Source organism: Ictalurus furcatus, chromosome 7 (genome assembly GCF_023375685.1).
Source record: "Ictalurus furcatus strain D&B chromosome 7, Billie_1.0, whole genome shotgun sequence".
Taxonomy (NCBI): Eukaryota; Metazoa; Chordata; class Actinopteri; order Siluriformes; family Ictaluridae; genus Ictalurus; species Ictalurus furcatus.
In genome coordinates this window covers 14,298,048-14,324,050 of record NC_071261.1, presented here as the reverse complement: position 1 = coordinate 14,324,050, position 26,003 = coordinate 14,298,048, and the positions used below count along the sequence as shown (strand labels likewise).

Below are 26,003 nucleotides of genomic sequence, written 5' to 3'. Positions count from 1 at the left end.
CGGAGGTCATGATACTCTGATAGCACGGTGACAAGGACAGGGGACAGGGGGCTCTCCAATGTGGTGGCAGCTATTGGAGCCGTGGGGCCCGTCAGACAGTGACATAGGCAGTAAGGGGACCACCTGGTTACCTGTTTGGCCGCCCATGATATCTGTGGGTCATGGCGCTCGAGCCACAGTAAGCTGAGAATGATGGGGTGATGAGTAGATACCGTGACACACAGGACGATGGTTTCATAATGGAGGGCACGGGCTTGCATGGTGATTGGGGCTGTACAATGTGAGATGACCCCGCCACCTATTGGGGACCCGTTGATGGAGTGCACCTCTCGTTGGCTGGAGCAGGGCTTGGATGGGGAGGCCGAGGGTTCGCGCTGTCTGCTCATCTTTTAAGTTCTCTGCTGCCCCCGAGTCGATGAGCGCTGAAAGCACAAAGGATTTCTCTGAACATTCGAGCAGCACGGGTAACACAAAAGAATCTGCTTTGAGTAATTGGAACGCATTCACCCAGGGACGACAGGGTTTGTTGGTCGTGCCCTCCTCGGTTGATCATGGCCTTCTCTGCGGGCAGTGGCGAACGACATGGGTGCTCTCCCCACAGTAGAAGCACCGTTCCTCTCTGCGTCACCTCTCCCTCTCCTCCTCGCGGATCCAGGCCCGGCGGAGCTGCATGGGTTCCGCTGGAGGTAGCGGCTCGGTGGGTACAGGATTCCACGGCGCGGGGCAGTTAGTGCGGCGAAGGTGGTCCAGCCATACTGCCAGGTCGATGAGCTTGTCGAGGGTCAGCTGTTCACCCCGGCATGCTAACTCTCGAACCAGCTCGGGGTTGAGGCCCCGACGGAAAGCAGTCGGCATAGTGCTCTGGTGTCAGCAGGGGTGGGTAGTGCACCACCGGCACGGCTGGTGCGAGTGCCGCGTGCGCAGCTCGAGCAGACACGCAGGGAGAAGCGGGAGGAAAGACAACAGCAGCGGGGGGGGGGGGGTGTCACGGTTTGCCCCTCGGCGACGCGGAGTTCCAGTTGTTCGGTGAGGCATGCTATCTGGTCGCGCTGCGCGCTTATCACGACTTTGTTCTTGACAAGCGCGTGCCCAATCTGGGTCGCCCGCTGCCTCCATGATAGGCGAAGTAAACTGTTACGTTACCAGGTGAGAGGCAAGCGCAGGCCGAGCAGTGACAGAAAGACGAGGGAAGCGCGAAGCGCAAAGCACACAGTCCGAAGCAATCAAAAGAATCCAAGACGAGATCCGGGAATCGTAAGTCATAAACGAGGCTAGAATCCTTAAACCAAGAAAGTCCGAAGCGTAGTAGGAAGCTTGGTAACTTACTCGCATTTGGGGAAAACTGAGCGTTACTTCTCGCCACGCTGCCGTTAACAAGGTGTTAAATAACCTTGGGTGGCGCACAGGTGTTGGCACTCAGTACTCCGGTGAACTTGAGCGCGGGCATGGCTGGGATATGTAGTCCACGCCGGCTCGGTGGCCGCGAGTTCGCCATGGTGTAAGTCTGTTTACCTGATAAAACACCACCAGCACTCTCCACTAAGTCTGATTCTAAACTAAAACCAGAATAGAAACTATTACATAATAAGACTAATAATAATAATAATTAAACACACTTGTATAATTGTATAATCAATCTTTTACTTAAAAACTCTGTTAAAACCAAATGTATGCTGAAAACAAAACAAAAAGAACTTGTGTAAATAACTGTGTTAAAATTACTCGATTTTTTCTGAGGAGAAATCAAACTTATGAAAAGTGATAGGTGATAGCGGAGTGTTCTGTACGCCACAAACTACAATCTGATTATTGTACTATGTACTTCTACTAAAGTTACTGAAATGTATAAAAATTCATTCAAAACGGAAGCTAAAATTCCTCCATCAAGATTGAAAAACTCAATATAGTAATAAAACTACATGAAACTACATAATTGGCATCTAATAAGACAAACAAACAAATAAACAAACAAACATGAATGATTGAATGGGCACAGAGTGTGTTATCTGGTCCTTGAGAGTCACACAGTGTTGGGTACAAGACACCATCTGCTCACATAGCTTTTCTTTCTTTGTATCTGGTGACCATTTAGAGTTTATCTCCATGTCACATGTGTGTAATTGTTCCATGAGTTGTTTGAGTGGAAGAATGCGAGGGATGAATGTGACATGAGCAGACTGAGCTGTCAGTCAAAAGCCAGGTCACCTTCAGTTCAGCTGGTGCTCACCGATAGACGAGGGTGAATTTAAGGTCATGGCAAGTCTTAAATAGCTGAGCTATGAACATTTACAGAGAAATTCAGCTAGGCCTAGGTCATTTCCTGTGCTAATATATTGTAGATGAGTAGACGCAAAGATGCATTCTTCGCATCCAAACATTTATTAGAAATGCCTAATGAACCCAATTTCTCTAAGTGACAAAGTCATGTATTATCCAATAAATATTCTTTCAGTATGTAATGTTTCTGAAGATAAACTGCAAAACTTAAGCTAATCACAATTTCTAAACAAGGGTCAAACATAACCTTTGCCTGGAACATTAAAAAAAAATTATTCTCTTAAATTCAGTAAGCAGTGCACATTTATGATGTGCAAACAGACTTTAATGTTTCCAAACCTAGTGCTAGAAACGAAATGTATTTTTTGACATAAAACAATCATCAATACATTTTGTAATTCTATGAAAAACAATAGACTGTCTTATTAACCAGCTACAACTACATTAGGTTATTGTGTCCAGTACTCTGCATTTCTATACCCTGGAAATAATCACCACATAGTTCATTATTGTAGTACTATAGGATTGTTCCTTGTGAATTTCTATGATGAACTGTAGGAGACATTAGGAAGAAAGTTGTGTTCGGGTAAAGTATTAAATAATTCTACATAAATGCCAGTTACTTTTGACCTCACATCACATCTGAAGAGAGGAATAGTTACAGTACTAGTTGAGGATGACTACAAACCTACAGCCATAACAGTTTATGCATTTCAGTGACTACACAGATTTGTCTTGCAGAGCAGTAAATTCTTGAACATTTACAGGTCTACAGTTTGGAATTATTGATATATCGCCATCTGTTGGCAGCGTGTGCATTTTGCAGCTCCCATTTTCCAGTTGTTGATCGAAACTAGTCTCAAAATGAGGTGACATTCGCTTTGAGGGACGCAACATGTATTTAGTGCAAAACACGAAAATAAAACTAGTCAGTGTTTCCTAAAAAATGATCTACTTCACCCAAAAAGCTCAGCTTAGAAACTACTAATAAACTTAATATCAAATAGACAAAAAAAACCCCAAAACAAAACAAATAAACAAACATTTAAATAAATTACAATAAAAACGACTAAAGGATCGTTGTTACACAAACATTGTGATAAAACATGACACCGTGGGGCTTAAGATGCATATTTATATTTGTACAGTTCATACAGTTGACATTTTATATTACAGTGCACCTATTATGGTTTCTCAAATATTACCTTTCATGTATTGTGTTATAGAGCTGTTCGTGAATGTAACAACTGCAAAGTTTCAAAAATCAAAGCGCACGAACAAACTGAGTTATTGATTCCCAAAAGAAGGAACCGATTCTGAACAGCTGGAATGACTTGTTAGTGATTCCAGACTTACTTCCTGTACTAACCTACGTAGGTTTGTAACAAAAGCCCCGCCTCTGGTCTTCATCGGCTGTACGCTGGGAAATCTGACCAATCAGAGCAGAGTATGCTCTCTGAAAGGAGGAGTTTAGAATGAATCCTTAAGAACGAATCATTTAACGAGTCATTTGTGACACTGGGGGAAAATAGGAAATGCTGCAATTTAAATTATTTTTTGACCTTGTATGCATGTAAATCTATTGTATGATTTAGGCACGTTTCAAAACCGTAATAGATGCGCTTTAACATCTTGCTTCTTTGAATTATTGCACAATGACGAGTTTAATTTTTACAAGCATTGCTTGTAAGCTGTTGCTTTTTTTTTAAATTTACATTTCTAGCCATCAAAAATATCATAGCTAAGATCTTACTAAGATATAAATATAAAATGAAGATCAGCATGTGCATGTATATTTATGTGTGTACATATATATACACAAAAGGCGTGTTCATGGTTGTATAACTACTGAACATGGTGTATTACTCTAAATAGATTTGTACATAATAAATACGAGTATATAAAGGCATAGTTTTCTGCTTGCATCTGGGTGTACAGGTCAAAAAAAACTGAACAATAAGTCTACAAAATTCAATACGGAAACCCAAAAATGTGTAAAGTACAAAACAAACCCCATCTTTTACTGCAGTAGGGGAAATGTACTTCATCTGATCTAATAAACTGCATTAAGAGGAACATAAAATCAAGGTCATAATGTTGCACATGCCTGGACTATTATAATGACATATTATAATTATGGATTGGAATACTTGTAAACCTGATTTTAATTTGCAGCAGCTCCAAGGCCAGTTTTTATGGCTTTCACTACAGTAATGTTTTATATTAATAAGAGCAGTAACACAAACACAAAAAGTAAAGTGCACAACATGAACACTGGTCGATGTTAGCACGCGTAGCTACTTGGAAGTACACGCACTGATACATGCTCTACATGTTAGATATGTAAAGTGTTTTGAATGTATATATTTTTTCTTTATGACACTACTTTAACAGATTAATTATATCATTCACAAATTACTATAAATTTTGCCTAGATTTTCTTATATTTAATATTTAAATATAGAAATATTTATATTCTGATTATATTAGGTATTTAAATTCTGTGCATGTTCATCACAAAAAAAAGCCAGCTGCTTCAAGATAAATACTGTACACAGCAATGTGTATTTATTGTGAGCATAAATATAACCCAAGTCAATTGATAATTTTACTTAAACTAAAATAAACAAAGAAAAAACATGCAGTTGTTGACATTCAGAATGCTTTTGAGCCATCGAGACAAATAGTGAGACTGGAATTTTGAGGATAGGTCTACTTTATAACGTGACGGGCAAATGAACGTTCTTCATTAAACGGTTTATGGACAGTTAATGTTTACATTTCTTCGTGCAAATGAGGTGTACGGATCAAAGATATACAGCAATTCCACAATGCACTTGTTTATGAACGTGCCATCGTATTCCTTCCTAATAAAAATGAAAGTGATAAAACAATAATATAAAACAATAAAAAGGCAATCAACAGCATGGTAAACTTTAAATATCAAAACAAACTTACACTGTAATAAGAGCATCAGTAAAATGGAACTTGATTCCTGATTCAGTTTGTGTAACGGCATTCGGATCAGAGTTGTAGTATCGACTCGTAGGATCATATTTATGCTCACAGGTCTATAGAGCAGGTGGGGGATAAATGTACCTCAGGCTTCAAACTGAATACTTGTGTCCAGCACATTTAGTTGTGGGAATATAAGTGTCTGTGTCTCTGTGTGTGTGTGTTTGTGTGCGCATGTCCTAATACTGGGGTTTCCAGAACATGATCTGTTTATCTTCTCCTCCTGTAATGACAGTGCAGCACTGCTCATTCATCCAAATGCAAGAGACGGGACCTGAAAACAAGGAGAGTTCATAAAGTAATTTACATTTACAGTAATTTACATTACAGACAAATCTGGTCATTCTTGATTGTTTGCTGTGGGGGTGTGTGTGTGTGTGTGTGTGTGTGTGTGTGTGTGTGTGTGTGTGTGTGTGTACCAGAGTGAGCAGGGATCCTGTGTGTGATCTTGCTAGTAAGAAGATCCCAGATGAGCAGGTTCCCTGACTGACCTCCAGATAACACAATGCTGCCGTCCCAACAAAAACACCTACACTCCCAAAAACATCAAAAAGATATGCATCAACATTGCTGCTTTTCATGGTGTACAAAAGATTCACTTATATATCTCAATCTCATATTTACCAAGGGGAAATATGGAGGGCACTGTATACACAAACACATACACAGCCCTGTATGATCCGTATGATTCTAGTCTAACCCCAACTGTTTTTGGCCTGGAACTGCCCAGGAGTTCAGTGGAAATGTGGTAGAATGCTGACTGCTAAAATCTCTCGCTTTCTCCTTTTTCTTCCTTCCTCTATCCATCAATTTTCTTTACCACTTCATGGTCACAGGGAACCTGGAGCCTGTCCCAGGGGCATGGGACACAGCGCCCTGGACGGGGTGCCAATCCATCGCTGAGCACATTCACACACCCATTCATACACTAGGGACACTTTTGGACATGCCAACCAGCCTACAATGCATATCTTTGGACTGGCGGAAGAAACTGGAGTACCTGGAGGAAACCCCCAAAGCATGGGGTGAACATGCAAACTCCACACACAGGGCCGCAGTGGGAATCGAGCCCTCAACCGTGGAGGTGTGAGGCAAAAGTGCTAACCACTAAGCCACTTTGCCCCAATCCCTTTTCTTCCAATTCTTTTGCCTGCATAATTGAACAAGTGAATAAATAAACGAATGAATATAATGTGTAAAAGGACTGTTACCTCTGTTCTTCCTCTGCAAAAACTGTAGAGAGTACTGTACCCGTCTGTACGTCTGTAACCTTCAAATACAAATCCTCAGCCACACTCAGGATGTTTCGACTGTCTGAATGACACAAGCACACACACACACACAATTAAAAGACATATTGTCAGAAATCTCAGCATGTGTGTGCACACAGGTTGTTTTATACACAAAGACATTCACACAGCACAACACACACACCAGGACTAAAGGCCACTTGGTGGATCTTTCCAGAATGACAGGTGAGTTGATGCAGGAGGGAAAAGCTGGCGAGATCCCAAACACTGAGGGTGCCCTCTTTTGTGCCTGATGCCAAGAGTGTTCCAGCAGGGCTTAGAGCTATGGTGTTAACCTGTACAAATAGAGAAAAGACATCCCATAATTTCATACAGATCATCTTGTTTAATGTGTTGATTTATACCAGTGATGTGATAATATACAATACGGCAATATACTATAATAAGGATATCTGAAATAGTTATACGTTTCACACTGAGCTACAGCGCCCTCCACTAATATTGGAACTGTGAAAAAATTCTTTATTGTTTAACCTTTTGATCCTTTGATAAAAAGATTCACAAAAATACTCTGCTCTCATGGACATCAAACAATTAGAAACAAAACAGGTTTATCAACAAAAAAAAAATCTTTGTTAAATATAGGTGTGCAACAATTATTGACACCCCTATGAATTCAGATGAAAAAAATATATTTGAGTATGTTCCTATTGATATATTTTTTTTAAAATTTAGTACACCTGGGTGACTAGGAACAGGAAATGGTTCGACCATGACTTCCTGTTTCACAGAGGTACAAATATGATGCAACACATCGGCCAAATTCCCTTAGTCCTTCATAACACTGGGTAAAGACCAAGGAATTTAGCTGTGATGTGCGACAAAAGGTTGCTGAGCTTCACCAAATGGGAAGTGGCTATAAGAAAATAGCACAAGCATTGAAAATGCCCATTTCCACCATCAAGTTCCAGTTAACTGGAACTGGAACTGTGTCTATATTGTCTCAATGCACTGTGAATAGGATGGTTCAAGTGGCCAAAAATTCTCCAAGGATCACAGCTGGAGAATTGCAGAAGTTAGTTGTGTCTTGGGGTCAGAAAGTCTCCAAAACTACAATCTAAAGTCACCTACATCACCACAAGTTGTTTAGAAGGGTTTCAAGAAAAAAGACTCTACTCTCATCCAAAAACAAACTCCAGCGTCTTCAGTTTGCCAGACACTAATGGAACTTCAAATGGGATCGGGTTCTATGGTCAGATGAAACCAAAATAGAGTGTTTTGTCAATAAACACCAGAGGTGGTTTTGGCACACAGAGAGAGGTAGCCATATGGAAAAGTACCTCATGCCCACGGTTAAATATGGTGGTGGCTCTTTAATGTTTTGGGGCTGTTTTTCTGCCAGAGGACCTGGACATTTTGTTACGATACACGTCATCATGGACTCCATCAAATATCAACAGATATTTAATGAAAACCTGACTGCCTCTGCCAGAAATCTTAAAATGGACCCTGATTGGATCTTCCAGCAGGACAGTGATCCAAATCATACATCAAAATCAACACAAAAATGGTTTACTGACCACAGAATCAAGGTCCTGTCATGGCCATCCCAGTCCCCTGACTTGAAACCCATATAAAACCTGTGGAGTGAACTGAAGAGGAGAGTCCACCAATGTGGACTTCAAAATTTGAAGGATCTGGAGAGATTCTGTATGGAGGAATGATCTCAGATCCTTTGCCATGTATTCTCCAACCTCATCAGGCATTATAGGAGAAGACTCAGAGCTGTTATCTTGGTAAAGGGAGACAGCACAAAGGATTGACTGAAAGGGTGCCAATAATTATTGCACACCTATATTTAACAAAGATATTTGTTTTTGAATAAACCCATGTTGTGTTTGCAATTGTTTGATATCCATGAGAGCAGAGTATTTGTGTGAATTTTTTAAACAAAAGATCAAAAAGATAAACAAAGACAATTTTCACAGCCTTCTTTGCTCATATTTACCAAGGGTGCCAATATTAGTGGAGGGCACTGTATATAGCTTGTACAGATATTATAATTAGATTCTTAAACATTATTCCACCAATTTTAAACAAACAAATTTGAGTGGACTCATCAGTGAGACAGGTTAGTCTGTGGTGAAATGCTAAAGACTTACCCCAGCCTCGTGCTCCAACTCAGCCAACAGCAAAAACCGTGACCTCTTGTTATTGGAAATATCTGCAGCTACACACTTCCACACCTGCTCACATACAAACAGGAGCAAACAGTTCAGCAACAGGGAATTATAAAAGGCAATAGAATATCTAAACAGCGCTATTTTCTGTTCTTAACAGTATAACAATGAGATTTGGGTGAATTCAGACCTCTGACCTTTACAGTGGAGTCCCATGATGCCGTGTAAAGCTGGTCTTCTCTCCAGCAAACCTGACTCACAGCATCATCATGACCCATTAGTGTATCCTGTCTCCTGCCGTATGCTATTGAATAAAAGTACCTGTTGCAAGAGAAGGAAAGGGACACAGAGGAATATGGAAATAAAATGGGAAAGGTGATGTAAGAGGATGCCTAAGACACAACAGTCAGGTAAGCTGGTCCATAAAGATGAAAATGATATATATATATATATTTTTTAATACTTACACATTATTATCCCATGAAGAACAAACCACAGTTTTATCCTCAGGCAATATCACACAAGAGGACAATGCCTAAATGGACAGAGAGAGAGAAAAAAAAGAAGGATAGATTTGCATTAGGAATGCTTACATGTGGAGGACTTGATAATGGAGTTAAAATGTCACGTCACTGTTCGTTCATTTTAAACGCAGTTCTGCATGCTTTGCATCATGTCCTCAAAAACCAGCTAGTGAGAGGAACACCCACAAAAACATAAAAGTCAAATAGAAATAAAGTACCAAAAAAAAAGTTTTGGAAGAGTAAAAGTAAAGATGATAAAATAAAAAATAACTGAAGAGGAACCTTTATATAATTCGTTTTTTGGAATGAAATCATTTCAGGGAGCAGACAATGTGTCAAAACAATCACTAAAAAAGTGGGGACACTGAAGTTAGGACTGAATGTTCGACAAGGAAATGCTACTGTGCCATAAAATCTAAAAGAAATGAAAAAGCCTAGGAAACTCCAGTGTGCACCTTTGAAACAAGCAACCACAGGAAAGACAGGGTGGAGGTTACAGAAACGCACCATTAAGCAATTTATTAATAAATGTAGAACATAGTCAAAAAATTAGGGCCCTTAAAGGGGTCATGATGACTTTTTTTTTTTCAATCTTCCCTGAGATGTAATTTTAATATTAGTACAGTTTTTTGCACAAAAAAACAAGAAGATTGAGTAATTTATGACCTTTTCCACCCTGTCTCTGACCCTCTGACTGAAACAATCATACCCTTTACATTTAAGACTTTAATGTAACCACACACTGCTATGATTGGCTAACAACTTTGCTTATAAATTAATTAATCAACTCCCCCTGCTGTAACACACGTGCTGAACCGTTTTCAGCGACTGAGTGAAAGTGGGCAGGGCCAGAGGTGCGATGGCGTACAATTAGACAAGTTTTGGATAGCTTTAAACAAAGGAATAACAAGTCATATCGATGAGCCACATGCATATTAAGAGGTAATGTTTTTAGGAAAATAAAAATAATAGGATGCTTTTCTTGTTTTTTATTCTCAGGATATTCACTAAGGAACCAATTGTTGTTCAGTTATGAAATAACTGTAAAAGTAAAAGTGGAGAGAAGTGTAGAGATGGTAAAGAGGCATCACTGGTTCTCACTTTTTGGTATAGCACACTGGCTGCAGTGTTTTGAACTAGAGGTCGACTGATGGATCGGTTTTGCCTATTAATCCGCACCCATAGTTGTTCCCAGGAGTGGCTGAGAAGGGTCAGCTGTCATTATACAGTACGAGAGCGGCCTCTAGAGGCGGAATAAAAACTATCACTGACAAATTTTGTTGTGTTATTTGAAGTGTTTTTGATTCATTTTGGATGTGTCTATTTTTATTTGTTGTTTAGAGTGTTACTTTTTGATTCAGTTTGGATGTATATCTTTTATTTAATTAAATATTTAATCATAGTTAATATATATTAATATTATATTTCATTTAAAATGTACAGTACATTTTCATGCTACAGTTAGTACTGTTTATTTTTGTAATAAAGTTCAGCGATATTATACTTTGAGTGTTGTGATTTCAGTCAGTATCAATTTGAAAAACTATCGGTTGATTAATCAGGTAGTTATCTGTGAAATCGGTCAACCTCTGTTTTGAATAACTTACAAGATGGCTACTACATTTTAGGTACTCCGGTAAACAATGCATGGTAATATTTTAAGTGAGAAAAGTTTAAAAGCATAGCCCGATTACCATGTTGGAAAAGGACACACTCCTCTGTAGTGCGTTGCTTTCTTTAGAAAACATCTTTAAGGTGGAGTCTGTAATAAAAATGGAGAGATAATTGTGTGTAAATCACAGTAAAACAACAGAGATTATGCAGTGTTTGCACTGGTGTTCCTTTACCTTGAGATGTTGTGAAAACGGACACACCACCTAGGGTCACTGCAATTCCTGTCACTGGCCTGAAAGGAACAATTAGACCCTGACTTCAACACAACATATTCGGACACATACAGAACATACACACACAAACACAGAGGAACATACTCTTTGTGGATCTTGTGACTGGACTGCAGTGCGAGTTTGTTCATGTTGCTCCAGGCAAGTGTCTTACTTTCCTCGGTCAGATCCTCAAACGATTCCATACTGGGAGAACCTGAAAATGGATATTGCACATTAGTGTGCACGTTGAACTGAACTGAACCAGAGGTCGTGTACCTGATCTATGTGATGTGTGTTAATGAAGAGTTCAATGCTGAAACCTGGCGAGAGGTCATTGGGCGATGTGCTGAGGCTCGTCCCTGCTGAGACGTTGTGGAATCGGGGTGTGATGCGTTGAGGATGAGGTTTGGTGAAAAGCTGTCGGGGAGTCTGACCAAACTCCAGAATCTGCGTTAGCATCGCTATCTTCTGATCTGGGTCCTCAATGCTACACAAACACCAGTACACACACAGAAAAACAAAAGATAAGCATAAAAGTGATATAGTTATAAATAACAAGAATGATTTACATACAATATAAAGGTGCTAATGAGAGGAATTAGTGTTAGTGATTAATTACCTGTCACAGTCGATGCCACCCTCATATGTTAATGGATGAAAAACTGGAAGTAAAGAAAGACAGATAAAATGTATGCATCTCTCTCATGTATTTTTGCGAGAGAGAGAAAGAGAGAGGGGGCGAGAGAGCATGTGTGTGTGTGTGTGTGTGTGTGTGTGTGTGTGTGTATGTACCATTATGGGCTGCAACAGCTTCACTCCCTCTCTGTTTGTAACCAAAGATCAAATTGATCCACTCGTGCAAGTTCTCTGACACATACTGACTCTCCAATGCAGAGCGCATCTTCTGCAGAAAGTCTTCCACATCTTCACACACATGAGAGTCAGGAGAGGAGAGAGAGAGAGAGAGAGAGAGAGAGAGAGAGAGAGAGAGGCATTGTTACTGTGTTTGTTCTACAGGATGTCCCCAAAGTGTCCATACATAGAAGAAATTAAAAAACATTTTTCATAGATAGTTTATATTATATATATTTTTCTCAAAGAGCCTTTAAGAACGCATTTGACAAAAGAAGAACGCATTGAACTCATTCTCATGGCTGGATCGGGAAGTTGTTGCGAGGCTGCGATGGACTTTAACAGGGAACAGATCAAGCACATCACACACACACACGACACCGTTGCCAAAATTATTACCAAATTCAAAAAGACTGGAAGTGTTGTGGACTAATCGAGACGTGGACGTCCACGAACATCCACTGATGAAGGCACAACCGACATGGTACTGGCAAACATAGTCCACTATGAATGGAGACTTTTGGGACACCCTGTAGTATGATGGAATAGGTGAAGCACGGAAAGGACATAAGGACAGTAGCAACCAAGGACAAACACATTTTCACTGAAGTGTTGCTCTAACTCGGCTTCACAGTTCATAACGAGTCTGCGTGCACATTATTCGGTGTGATTACACAACGAATACACGTATATAAACATTACCGCACGTGTACATCATAAGCTGATGTTTACTTGATACAGATTTCTTCTATCATTCTTCATATGCACATGTTGGTAAGTTATATTATTTGTCACAATATTATAAATAAGATTATCATTTATTGGGATTCTGCTGCATTCCAATAGGGTCATTAATCCACCGTTCTTCAGCCTGTGAAATCAACTGACGCCTGCCGTCATTGAGGACTGTTCAAATCTTTAAATGTCCTTAGAGGAGTCAAGCAGAGAGGTTTCCAGATCAAGGATACGCAGACGCTTCCAGTACGGAAGGATTTTATTGAAGATTTTAAACTACCTTTGGCCCAGGGAGGAAGCTCCACATCTCCTACTTGCCCACCACCCTGCCTCCGACCCAGATTTAAACCCAGCATGTTCTTCAGGAAACTGCTGTCTGTTCCATAGAACTCAGGAATCAACTGGGGAAAAAAAAGAAAAAAACAAACAACAAAAAAAAAAAAAAAACACACGCGCGCACACACACACACACACACACACACACACACACAGACAGAGGGTCTGGTTTGCAAGTATGTACTACAACCCCAATTCCAAAAAAGTTGGGACAGTATGGAAAATGCTAATGAAAACAAAGAGGAGTGATTTGTAAATGTACTTTGACTTGTTTTTAAACAATAAAAATTATAAATACAAGATATGTGATGTTTTACTTAATCAACCGCATAATTTTTTGAAGCTAAATGTTTATTTTGAAATTGATGCATGCAACAAGTTCCAAAAAAGTTGGGACGAGGGCAATTTAGGACTAATAGCGATTTGACAAGTTGAATTAAGAAGGTGATGTGAAACAGGTAAGGCAGTCATCTAATCATAGTATATAAGGAGCCTCCAAAAAAAGACCTAGTCCTTCAAGAGCAAGGATGGGTCGAGGCTTGCCAACCTGCCAACAGATATCCACTTCACTATCCGCTATCAGCAAATAATCTGACACTTTGAGAACAACATTCCCCAAAGACAAATCGGTAGGATTTTGGGCATTTCACCTTCTACAGTGCACAATATAATTAAAAGATTCAAGGAATCCGGTCAAATCTCTGTGCGTAAAGGGTAAAAATTCATAAATTCACAAAGTAAAACATCAAACAATGTGCTAATAATGTCTTTTCAATTTAGTACAGGGTGAAGCGAATTTTCAAATGACTGTTTGATTTTCACATTTTCCATACTGTCCCAACTTTTTCAGAACTGGGGTTGTAATCACCACTTCCAGGCCTCTCACCTCTTTAAAGTCAGTGCCTCCCTCTAAGCAGTTCTTCCAGGTATCTCCAATACTACACACAGAGAAACATTCAGGTTTGATGAACAACAAAAAATGTCATTTATGATACAAAGTAAAGACGTGTATACATTTTTATGTGTCTAAGATGAAGGTACCTGTTGAACATTCGGTCTGCATGGTCATAACGGCCGTTCTGCAAACACAGCATGTGCTCTGGAGCTTCAGAGAAGAAGCAAGCAAACACAGAGAGAGAGAGCGAGAGATACACACGATTTAGTCTACTGAAATCCTTCAACTGGTGCCAATCAGCAGTGTGTGAGGAAGATGAAGCCTGTGTTAGACTCACCCACTCTCACAAGGTAGAAGAGGACGTATCCAGGAGAGGAGTAATGACTACCATACATGAAACGAGGTTCTGGCATGTCCTTGTAACGCTCCTGCAACAGACATTCACACACACACACACACACACACACACACACACACACACACACACAGTTAGACTGAAAAGACAGAAAGTTCAAAAATAAAATGGACGGTTTTCATTAACACATTAAACAGAAAATAACAGCATAAATAATCAGCATAAATTATTTAGCCACATTTATTCTGAAAGGGTAACATACATTATACTAGATGTGGCCCCGTAATCATGGAGTTTCACTCAGTAATATACTCAAATCTATTTTATACAATCATAAACATTTACTACAACACTTAAGAATGAAGGAGGTTGTTCATGATTCTGGTCTTTTATCATCCTCTATTTCGGAAATGTCCTGATGAGACACAGAACACCTTCTATGGATTTCATCAAGGGGTGAAGAGCGATATTGCTAATATAATCCTTTGACCTGACTGCAAAGGCGACATCGGTCCGATATGGTACTATAACGAGCACAAAAAGCATACAAAAAGTGCTGATGTGCAGTGAGATAACACAGAGAGAGCGAGCGAGAAGTGTCCAGCTACTATAAGTAGTATTGATCTTTTCTCAATTCCTTCTGCAGTGAAACACAAAACTTTTGTTTTTCATTTTCTGCCCCCTAGTGGACACTACACGTTGCGAGCCATGTGAGTCCTCGCACAACATACTCACAAATACACGGAACAAGACGTCTGTATTCATGGTTAAAAATAAATAAATTACTGACTAGGCACTCCCATAGCTCATATTATCCATCAAGTCAGACCTCGATCACTCACAAAAGCATAGGTTACTCTTCGGCAATAAACACGACCAAGAACCTCCTGCTAGTGCATGTGCAATCAGCAAAATTATTTAATTTAGTCACTGCTAACTTCTTTAAACCAATTAAATCAAGTGTATACTAATGCACATATTCAGCTTCTCCCAGCATGGAATCGTCTGAGGATCTGACTGAGGAAAGTAAGACACTTGCTTGGAGCAACATGAGCAAACTCACACTGCAGTCCAGTCACAAGATACACAAAGAGTATGTTCATCTCTGTTTGAAGTCAGTATCTAATTGTTTGCTCGGAGAAACAAACCCTAAGTACGGAAAACCAACTCAGGTTGAAATCTTCAAAGTGCTCAATCTTGTGGCAAAAGAAATGTACAAAAGATATCAGATGGTCTGTAGCCTGCGGACGGAGCACCAGAGACTGAGGCTACAGCTCATATAGCAGCTATGGGAATGAAGTTATTGAGCTTTTCCAGGGTGATCAATCTTTAAAGCACTGTGGTACGAGTCAGATTTCCTATTGCAGCATCTATCACGGCCTTGCTGTATAGAGCCTAAAATAAGCCTAAAATATTCACTAAACTGGAAGAACTTTTCAGGCCTGACTATTGGAGCCATACTTAAATCCGTGCTTGTAAACATCATAGCTGGACGTTAGTGTGTATGGTGTATATCCTTACCAGTAGCCTTTCGAGTCTCTCTTTGTTTAATGCTCCAATGGGTTTAGTGAGGTCCCGAAAAGAGGCAGGGTTCAACAGATCTAACAGAAAACAAGCGCACATCAAGATATTAGCACTATAAAGCTCCAATGTACAATTCCATGGTTTTATAATATTAACCTAGAAACTTCGGCAGCCGTATAACTAAGCTGTATTTTATACTAATCACTTCTTTCTTAATTTACCAAGACACAGTGGTAAAGACCTGGTACAAAGGTAACACATTCTGGGAGGATCCTAGAAAATAAATCGTAAAACCAATTAGAAATACTGAGTTGTTTTCGTCGTTGAGTTTAACTTTGTGGTTCTATACGACAACACTTGCTTGCCTGGAAAAAAAAAAAAAGTACATCTATAATTAGAATAAAGAAAAATCTAAAAGGATGTGCATATACACTTAAACACTTTATGACGAACAGCTGTTCACCTACTCATTCATGCAATTATCTAATCAGTCAATCGAGTGGCAGCGGTGCAATGCATAAAATCAGCAGTGTGGGCCAGCAGATTCAGGTAATGTTCACGTCAACCATCAGAATAAGGGGAAAATGCGATCTCAGTGATTTTGACAGTGGCATGACAGTTAGTGGCATGCCACTAACTGTCATGCCACTGAAGGGCTGTTTTGAGTATTTCTATATCTGCTGATCTTCTGGGATTTTCACACACAACATTCTCTAGTTTATTCAGAATGGGGCACCCAGTGAGCTGCAGTTCTGCAGAAGGAAACGCCTTGTTGATGAGAGAGGGCAACAGAGAATGACTAGACTGGTTTGAGCTGACAGAAAGGCTACAGTAACTCAAATAACCACTCTGTACAACTGTGGTGAACAGAAAAGCATCGTAGAATGCACAACACGCTGAACTTTGAGGTGGATGAGCTACAACAGCAGACGATCATGTCGGGATCCACTTCTGTCAGCCAAGAACAGAATTCTGAGCTGCAGCAGGCACAGACTCACCAAAACTGGACAGTTGAAGACTGGATAAACGTAGCCTGATCTAATGAATCTCGATTTCTGCTGAGGTGCACAGATCGTAGGGTCAGAATTTGGCACCAACAGCATGAATCCATGCACCCAACCTGTCTTGTCAACAGTACAGGCTGGTGGAGGTAGTGTAATGGTGTGAGGAATGTTTTCCTGGCACACTTACGGCTGTTAAGACCAATCAATCATTGCTTGAACACCACAGCCTACTTGAGTATTGCTGTTGACCATGTGCATCCCTTCATGAACACAATTTACCTATCTTCTAATCGATACTTTCAGCATGATAATGCACAAACTGCTTTCATAAACATAATGAGTTCAGTGTTCTTCAGTGGCCTTCCCAGTCCCCGGATCTGAATCCAACAGAACAGATTTAGGATGTGGTAGAACGTGAGATTCATAGCATAAAAGTGCACCTGAAAAATCTGCAGGAACTGCGTGATGCCATCATGTCAACATGGACCAGAATCCCACAGGAATGTTTCCAACGTCTTGTGGAATCCATGCCAGGAATGCTTGAGGCTGTTTTGAGAGCAAATGGGGGCCCTACACACTATTAGTGTAGTGTTCCTAATAAAGTGCTCAGTGGGTGTATATTTATCTTTGTTTGTTTGTGTACAACTACACTGACACCATAAAACAATATATTATTATTAAAGTGTAAACCAGTGTAAGGAAAATAGTTGGCGCACAAACAACTAATCTGTAGCGGAATCTCAGCAAGCTGTTTAATAAATGCAGTTTAATTCAACAGATTTTTCTTTATTTGTGTAATGTTTTAATAAGAAATTTTGCATTTTTACAAAAATCCAGATATCGTTTTATATTTAGATCCCTAATGAGCAAACCAGAGACGACAGTGGCATGGAAAAACTCCCTGAGATGACATGACAAAGAAACCTTGAGAGGAGCCCCGATAGTGGCGTTACAGTTGTATACTATGAAGTTCATCAGTAACCAATGTGTTAAAAGGATCAGAACACTCTGAATAGGCTCCCTGTGATGAGGCACAGGAAGAGTCATTATGAGTACAGCAACAGTTCTTAAGTACAATTCTATGGTATCCAGTACCCACTAAAGCAAGGGGGAGAGTTGCAAATATACTGTTCTTCTGGAACTGTAAATCCTCAGTCACAGAAAATGAGGCACAAGTGCAGAAGCTCCAACCAGAAGCAGAGCAACAAGCGAGCTAGCTGGCAAAAGTAGCTTAACTATATTGAAGCTAAATCCATGATCATGGTCAACTCCTTCCAATCAACAAATCAAATGATGAAAAGTTACTCATAACAATCTCGTAATGTTCGTATCCTACTCCTGCTCCTGAGTGCAAATATATTTGTGCATAGAAGACTAACTAATGTAAACTTCAACCTGATCGACTTCAAATCATATAATTTGCACAGATTACTGCACTTTTATATATGGAATGTACCGTTGTATACTGTCTCAGGGATAAGCCGTAAACAAATGCCTCAGCTGATGGAAAATGTAGCTTGTTTTTATTAGTATTAGTATCATATATAAGTAAGCAGGTTAATTGGCAGAGTAGTGAGTCAAAATAACTTCCACTTCTGTTTTTCAGGCTTTACCGTGATCGATCGTTTCATGCTCTCAGCTGTCTGTGCACTTGATCTTTTATGGACTTTTATAGGCATCAATACATGCAAATCAGCTGTACCGTGCACACGCTTGGGAATTTCCAGGTGATTGGCATTCACTAAAATCCAAACGCGTAGTATAAACGTTTCTAAATCTGCTGGAAACTTTTTCGTTTGGTTTACGCAAACCTTTACACACCACTTTATTAAAGATTGATAAATGAGGCCCAATGTGTGTTATGCTACGGTCCTTCTTCCTCCATTCTCTGTGTGTGTGTGTGTGTGCAAGGCTTACCCAGTTGTGGGCTCGTGTAGTTGCTGAGGACCCAAGGAAACACCGGATACTGTGAGAGGTCGTTAACGCTGCGGTCTGCCAGGTTGTTAAGGTGCAGCAGATACTGGTAGTTGGAGATGTGTCCTCTCTGCCACTGCAGCATGTAACTCTCTGCTGTGTGCTCCACTATGTGGTTCTCTGTCTCAAACACACACAACAATCGATATTGAAATATTTAAAAAGTTACATATACTTAAAAAAAAAAACTTTATAATTCTAGAACTTTATGATCATTCAAAAATGTATGGTGGCAATGTACGTACAACAGTGGAGATACATATACACATTCCATCTATCTGCACACACATATACATACATAATATATATATATATATATATATATAAAAATAATGTATGTATGTATGTATGTATGTATATGTGTGTGTAGATAGATAGAATACATACATACATACATCCATACACACACACACACACACACACACACATATATACATACATTATATATATATATATATATATATATATATATATATATATATATATATATATATATATATATATATATATATATATATATATATATATATGAGAGAGACACCCTGAAAGGCACTGGGTGAATGTGTGTGTACAAAATACCTAGGAAAGTGCCAATGTAGTAGTAGAGGTCATCTCTGTCTTCAGTATTGTAGAACTTCAGGTAGATATCTGAACACAAATCATTCTCTGTACAAAACACTTCCAGCCCCTAAAACACACAAACACACACACACAGTCATGAACATAGAACTGCACTAATTAACCCTTATATACAGTCAAACACACACTTACCAGTGGTCTCAAGCCATGTCTTCTTTTGTAGATGCGTAGGACGCTGTGGAGTCCAATGTGCACCACTGAATCCTTTCCACACACACACACACACACACACACAGATGCACAAATATTGAATATATTGATTACCAGTCTATTAAAATAATAAAATAAACAGCTCACTAATGCTGCACTGATAACTCACAGGGTAACCATTAAGGGGCTGGAAGTACAGGTTGTGGTCTGTGATGCAGACGTGGCCAGGGTTCGTCACCAGAGGGGTCACCATCTCAGCCTTACACTCCATATGTGGCTGCTCAGACACACTCTGAAAGCTACACACACACACACACACGTCAATCTACAATGCTGCAATTTGGCTACATGCAGTAATCACAGGACAACCAGCTGATAGTTATGTACGTAATGCCAAAAAGTGGTCTAGCAGCCAAATATAATTTGTTAAATATATATACACTTTGTTATCCCTTGTGTTATCACTTGACGGCATTACAACTATCTCTGAGTGTGGAGGTATTCGAGATTCCTGTCTTGTACGAGGAGCTGTGCGCTGGCAGACGTGTTTATCCAACGCAATTTATACAGTACAAGGTTGCAAACCTCACTTCAAACAAATAATCCTCTTTAAGAGCCCAACATTAGTTCTGTAGCAAGCCTGAGAGTTTACGATCTGCCACTCACAACACAGAACCCGAAACAGTAAAGCCATCAAGCACACAACCAGTACATGTGTTAGATCTGAAATCAGATAATAAGTGGTACAGCAGCCTATCAGGCACTGCTGGGTAAGTGATGGAGGAAGAAACTGAGAGTAAGCGCTCCAGTAAGATCACTCAGGAACATCCAATGCACAGCATCAGAAGAATTGTGATCCGTTGGTTATACCTCAGTAGTAAAAGCTTGTCTTGTCAAAAAAAATAAGACCTTTTGAGTTTTTTTTTTTCTCTCTCAGCAGAAAATCGTGAGTTCGAATTCTGATAATTGGCCACCTCTCTGGGTGTCAGGGATCTTTCTCTCCTTTCAATCAGAGCAACACTGGCCAATTGTGGGTGTCTGCAAACTCACATTTGTGAAAGAAGGCAGATAGCCATTTCTTCTGATTTGTTTTACGCCGTCCTGATACGTAAAATGATACGGAGGTCGGAGGCACTGGGGCTTAGCGGTTGACACGTTTGCCTCACACTTCCGAGATTGGGGATTCAAACGTTCTCCCTGTTCTTCGGGGGTTTCCTCCCAGTCCAAAGACACGCGTTGTAGGTTGACTGGCATTTCCAAATTGTTCGTAGTATGGAAAATGGACTGATGGATGGATGATTCTCACAGGATGCACGTGTTATCCTTCACCCTTCCTGATTGGTAGGGGAGAGTTACATAGTGGGTGGGAATTGGCAAGACCAAATTGGGGAGAAAATACTGATTTTAGTTTCTTTTTCCTATTAAAAAAAAGCAGATTTTGCTCTCTTTTTAAAAAGCAGGAATTTCTCTCTTTCGATTTCAATCGGTCTTTGTAAATAAAACCTTACTCTAAACTGACTAGAGGTGTGAGGTGAGTTTGAATTACACAACGATGACCAACCTGTTCTTATCAAAAGATGTTCTCGCCAACCTGGATTGCAAGTTAGCAGCGATCTAGAAGAGTAACACACGGGCCGTTATTATTATTGATTTATTATTATTATTATTTTTTTTAAATGCATGCCTCTCAATAACCTCAGTTCACTGAGTAGACAGATGCAAGTTTGTGTGCAACTGTACAAACCATTGCTGTCTGGTCTCCCAGCTTGTCCAGACACGATGCTCTATGTAACTGCAAAAATGAAACAGACTGGTAAAACAAACACAGTCAAGCAACCTTTGCCAATAATTAATCTGCAGAAACTGCGATGCAAACCTGCAGCAATGTCTGGACAACATCTTCTGTTTTTGTGGGACTCTCCAGCTGGAACATGACACTTCTTACTCCCTGGTAAACAGGTTTAAACATTGATAAACATTATTAGGCGAAGAAAAAAAAAAAATCAATCAAACAAAAATCTGATACTAAGAATACAAGAATCCTGCCACTGTGAAAAACAACAGGAAGGAAATACCCATCTTTCACATCCTGTGTCATTTCCCCTTCCCCTTGCTATTACACTAAGGCAAATTTCATTTGAGTTTTGTTTGATCACGGTTTCTTTTTTTAAGTAAGCACAGTTACAGCTACAGCAAGATGTCAAAAATGATAAACGCTATGACTAAATCATAGATGTGTGGCACCTCTGCAATACACGAATACGTTCAAACCCAGCAACATGAACCTATGCACTCACCCTTTCATATTTGTATGGAGCAACGACGTTCCCCTCTTTAATAAGAAAAACCTGAAAAACCAAAAACACATGGTTAGAATGCACAGAGAAACAGTCAGCAGGCACACACTGATATTTCTGTACATACACGCTGAAGCACATGCTCACCTGCTTGGTTTCCATAAGTACAGATGCTGGCTTGGTTCTGCAGCAGAATAAGGAAATGAAAGAAGAGAGAGAAAATAAATAAATAAATAAATAAATAAACAAACAAATAGCCGGTTAAATACAGACTGAAAGATCCTAAGTGTGCATCGCTTTGATTTTTAGCAGTAAAGTGCATTACGAGCACGTATGCAATTGAAGTGCTTTTGAGTTCTCCGTCGTAAATGTGCATTTAAACATCTCACTCTTTAAAAGGGGGGGGCTCGTTCTCCTCCACCGTTTCTATCCGCCTGCAGTCTTTCAGTGGGATCTGTTTCAAAACAAAACAAAACAAAAGGAGTCAGTCAGCATGTTCCTCTCAGGACTTGATATATGATATACGAGCGTGAGATGCTAAAGTGTTCAAGAGGAATTTACCTTTAAAATAGGCTCAATCGTCTCATCTGGCTCGAAAATGACCGACTTGGAACAGATCTTTAGTGAGCCTCGAATATTTCTGTGACTAAACCAGTACACAAAGAAACATTAATTAATCATTAAACAAAAATTATTTGTGATGTTGCTATAAATTAAAGGTGCAACACAACGGCACGTTCTGTGTACCCAAAGTGGGTGTGGCCTAAACCACATCACTGATGAGCCTCAGGCGGTTTTCACACGGTCCGCCTGATTTTTGGCCCATGTGAGAACACTCCAAACGATCTCAGACTCTTTTAAAGCGAAGCAAATCAAACCGAGGCCATCTTGGGAGATGGTCCGAGTACGGTTCGCTTTCAGCTTACGGTACAGTTCGCTACAAACGTGCACTGTGAACACAAATCGCTCACAGGCCACTTAACTGTACCTGTAAGCACCTTGCAGTGTCGGGTTAAAGTGAAAAAACAGTTACGTATTACAAATATACGGCCACATGAGATAAACTGCAATCTAGTGGACAGTCAGCCGATGACAAGTGGCCTCTCTACGATTAGTTAGACAAAATTCTTGGTATGAGCGCCTGCACAAACCCAATAAGTGTCATACAGGGAGGGCATGTTGACATCAGCGAGGATGATAACGGTATGTTCATTGCGGGCTTGCATTACCTAGCTGCTCATACAACCGTTACGCCATTATTTTCATGGTAAAGTTGACATTTTGCGTGTCTGCTTTCCTTAACCACAGGGCAGAATATTTAGCATATGGCAGGTGTTTTTTTACAAAGCCAACACTTAAAATGAGCAAAAAAACCCAAACATTTTATACTTCTAGAAATTACAATAAATAAACAAGCAAGACAACAAGGACCCAAAAAGCAGTAGTATGAACACAAAGGGTCTGAGACTCCATTACTGAGCTATGAGTACAGAAAACCCTGTTATTCAAACACGCACTAGTCAAAAGTCACTAAAACTCAACTCAAACAGTTTAAACGGATTAGCACTAGCGGGTGTCCTCGAGTTCAGAACTGGTTCTTTGTGTTTATCCTATTTCCAAGCTGTCTGTAACACAATCATTACCCACTCATCATTTATTCAAGACTCTTTTGGTCACCACTTACTGCAAGACTGCATAAACTAGTGTCACAGGTGTCATTGGGTAAATAAAAGTATTTATTGAAATGCAGCGGCTGTGAAACGTAACAAGTTTGCCAAACTGCCGACATTCTTAACTGACCTGGAAAGAGGATTGTTCAGCTTAATGACCAGTAGTTTATCAGAACAAAGCAGAAACACAGTTTACAGTTCAGGGGATTTTCACTGCTTATAAACATTTAAGAAAAAAATGAAAAGTTTTTCATTTACTTAACTATCTTGCCCAGGGCTTTCTGCAACGATTATGCTGGGTAAGGAGTCGGTAAACACGGCTGTAAAACCTGTCAGTCTACCTGAAGATTAAACCTTGTTGGTTAAAGTGTGTTTTTCCTCTCCCGCTTGAACAAGTTGTTGGATGCATACAGCGGAACAGACCTAGTTATCAAATGCTAGCCATCAAAGTGTCTGCAATGCTCCTGCTTCCTCACATCATCAAAACACAGAGCTGATAAAATCGGATAGGACAGGGACGATGCTTTAAAGTGTGTAAATGACCCGATAGAAATATGGGAAATTGAGGCAACAGAACAGAACCCACTGTGAACAGTGAACTGATAAAATACCACGCATTACATTAGATGCAAAGACTAGAGAGATTGAGGTGGATGACGCTCATGACCAACATACGAATTATTACAACTTGAATATCTTATTGAATATGAAATAAAACGCTCATGAAATCAATATACAGCAACGGTTTTTAGACAAATCAATGCACTGGTGTGTTTCACTGGAGTTTTCACTTTTTTTTGCTGGATACCAGTGGAGTCCAAAAGTCTGAGACCACTAATGGAAATGCTTCTGTTTTCCATTAAAAAAAATCATTAAAAAAACTAATTTGATACAAACCTTTATATTACAAATTGTTTTGTGAGCAATAACTTGAGAGAAAAGTACATTTTCACAGAAAATCTGTGGTTTATACAAAGGTACATGGACAATATCACAAATTTGTTACAATCAGTGTTAAATAGTGGCATAGAAATAGTGCAGAATCTTGAAGAGCCGAGATACTGAACAGATTCCTCTCTTTGTTCAAAAATCGTTTATGTTCTAAAACTGTTTATTTCCAGTTTTAAATGCAAAAAAAAATATTCCAGATTTTCAAGGTGGTCTCAGACTTTTGGAGCCTGCTGTACACTGAACAGCCATAACATTAAAACCACTGTTCTGCTAGGACACTTTGGATCCTGGTATTCACGTGGATGATTCAAAGTGGCATCCAAATTCCCCAGATCTCAATCGCATCGAACATCTGTGGGGTATGCCTCTCCATTTGGTGGCACAAGGGGGACCTACACAATATTAGGCAGGTAGTTTAAATATTATGGCTGATCGGTGTATGTGCAAATAGTAAGCAACCAATTTTAGTTTTTAGAACTAATATACATAGATACATTATATTTATATATAACATGTCAAAGTTTGGCGCTGTGAAGGATTTTCCTAGGCCACAACTCAATTAAATGATAGCATCTCAGCTTACCATCATCATGTCAGTGCATGGTCAAACTTCTCACCAAGCTCACCTGTTTGGGAGTGCAGCCAGCTGATATGCAGTGTGCTGTTCAAAATAATATTCCTCCAGGTCTAGTAAGAGCAATGAAAACCTGAGAGAAAGAAAGAGAGAGAGAGAGAGAGAGAGAGAGAGAGAGAGAGAGAGAGAAAACACATTTACATTTTTCTTTTCACACTTTTCACATTTACATTTTACAAGTTCTGCTCATTCCAGTGAAGCTTTGGCAGTAAAACTCAGTGAACAAAACTGACATGAAGAACACTGCTGCAACTTTTTAACAAGAGTCTTTCAAATGAGATTGGTCAATGGTCAAAACGCAAGGATTAACAAGCAACAATTCATGTGACTGCTTTTCCCAGGCTACTTCCGGGTCAACAACTTCAAAACAATAATGTCGGTCATGCTAGAAAGCGGAGTTCCTTCTTCAGTCTTGACGTGTATTAAACATGTGACTGAACTCAGTAAAGAGATAAAACAATTAACTGTTTGCTGAAGATATTTTCGGCCTGTAGACATGTGATGCAGCGAGCTCGAGTTGTTGTATGAGCCTAAATAGAGTGGAGAAGCCGGATAGAGCTGTTCAGAGAGTGTCGAATAAAATACCTCTCTTTGCATCGCTCCTTTTTCCTGATGAACGCCATGATGCACCACGGGACACTCAGGGCTCAGCACACACCGAGAGACCCACAACTGCCGGAACTAGCTACAGCTCATTCCTGACGATTACAGCACCTCTGCAAAAGAACTATACTCCAGCTCGTTTTCGTTCTCCCTCTCTCTGGTCTTTGGTGCGCATGTCAGCGTGGCCAAAAAGAGTCGATACTCCGATTCCTGGCCTTGGGAACAGAGGATCGATTCCACAAAGAGTCGATA

General features: G+C 39.8%; 1 protein-coding gene across 2 annotated transcripts; it reads right to left on the bottom strand.

Annotated features, from left to right (window-relative positions):
- Positions 1-3,392: 3,392 nt before the first annotated feature.
- nsmaf (neutral sphingomyelinase (N-SMase) activation associated factor) lies at positions 3,393-25,941 on the bottom strand. Of its 2 annotated transcripts, XM_053628761.1 has the most exons (31): positions 25,734-25,941; positions 25,141-25,221; positions 22,455-22,539; positions 22,283-22,347; positions 22,041-22,077; positions 21,894-21,944; positions 21,473-21,544; positions 21,341-21,388; positions 21,158-21,210; positions 19,766-19,895; positions 19,579-19,650; positions 19,387-19,495; positions 18,751-18,927; positions 15,827-15,906; positions 14,288-14,378; positions 14,097-14,160; positions 13,942-13,993; positions 13,000-13,120; positions 11,925-12,056; positions 11,752-11,794; positions 11,453-11,619; positions 11,238-11,346; positions 11,094-11,152; positions 10,941-11,008; positions 9,190-9,257; positions 8,920-9,043; positions 8,705-8,788; positions 6,727-6,877; positions 6,504-6,606; positions 5,712-5,821; positions 3,393-5,566 (listed from the first exon to the last, which is right to left on the bottom strand). In XM_053628761.1, the coding sequence occupies exons 1-31, from the start codon at positions 25,769-25,771 to the stop codon at positions 5,472-5,474; spliced, it is 2,739 nt and encodes a 912-aa protein (XP_053484736.1). In that variant the 5' UTR covers positions 25,772-25,941; the 3' UTR covers positions 3,393-5,471. The 2 variants fall into 2 exon arrangements, with proteins under 2 accessions (XP_053484736.1, XP_053484737.1); XM_053628762.1 differs by lacking the exons at positions 19,579-19,650; positions 19,766-19,895; positions 21,158-21,210; ... (6 more) ...; positions 25,141-25,221; positions 25,734-25,941 and having other exon boundaries at positions 18,751-18,931; positions 19,387-19,468.
- Between the last annotated feature and the right edge of the window lie 62 nt (positions 25,942-26,003).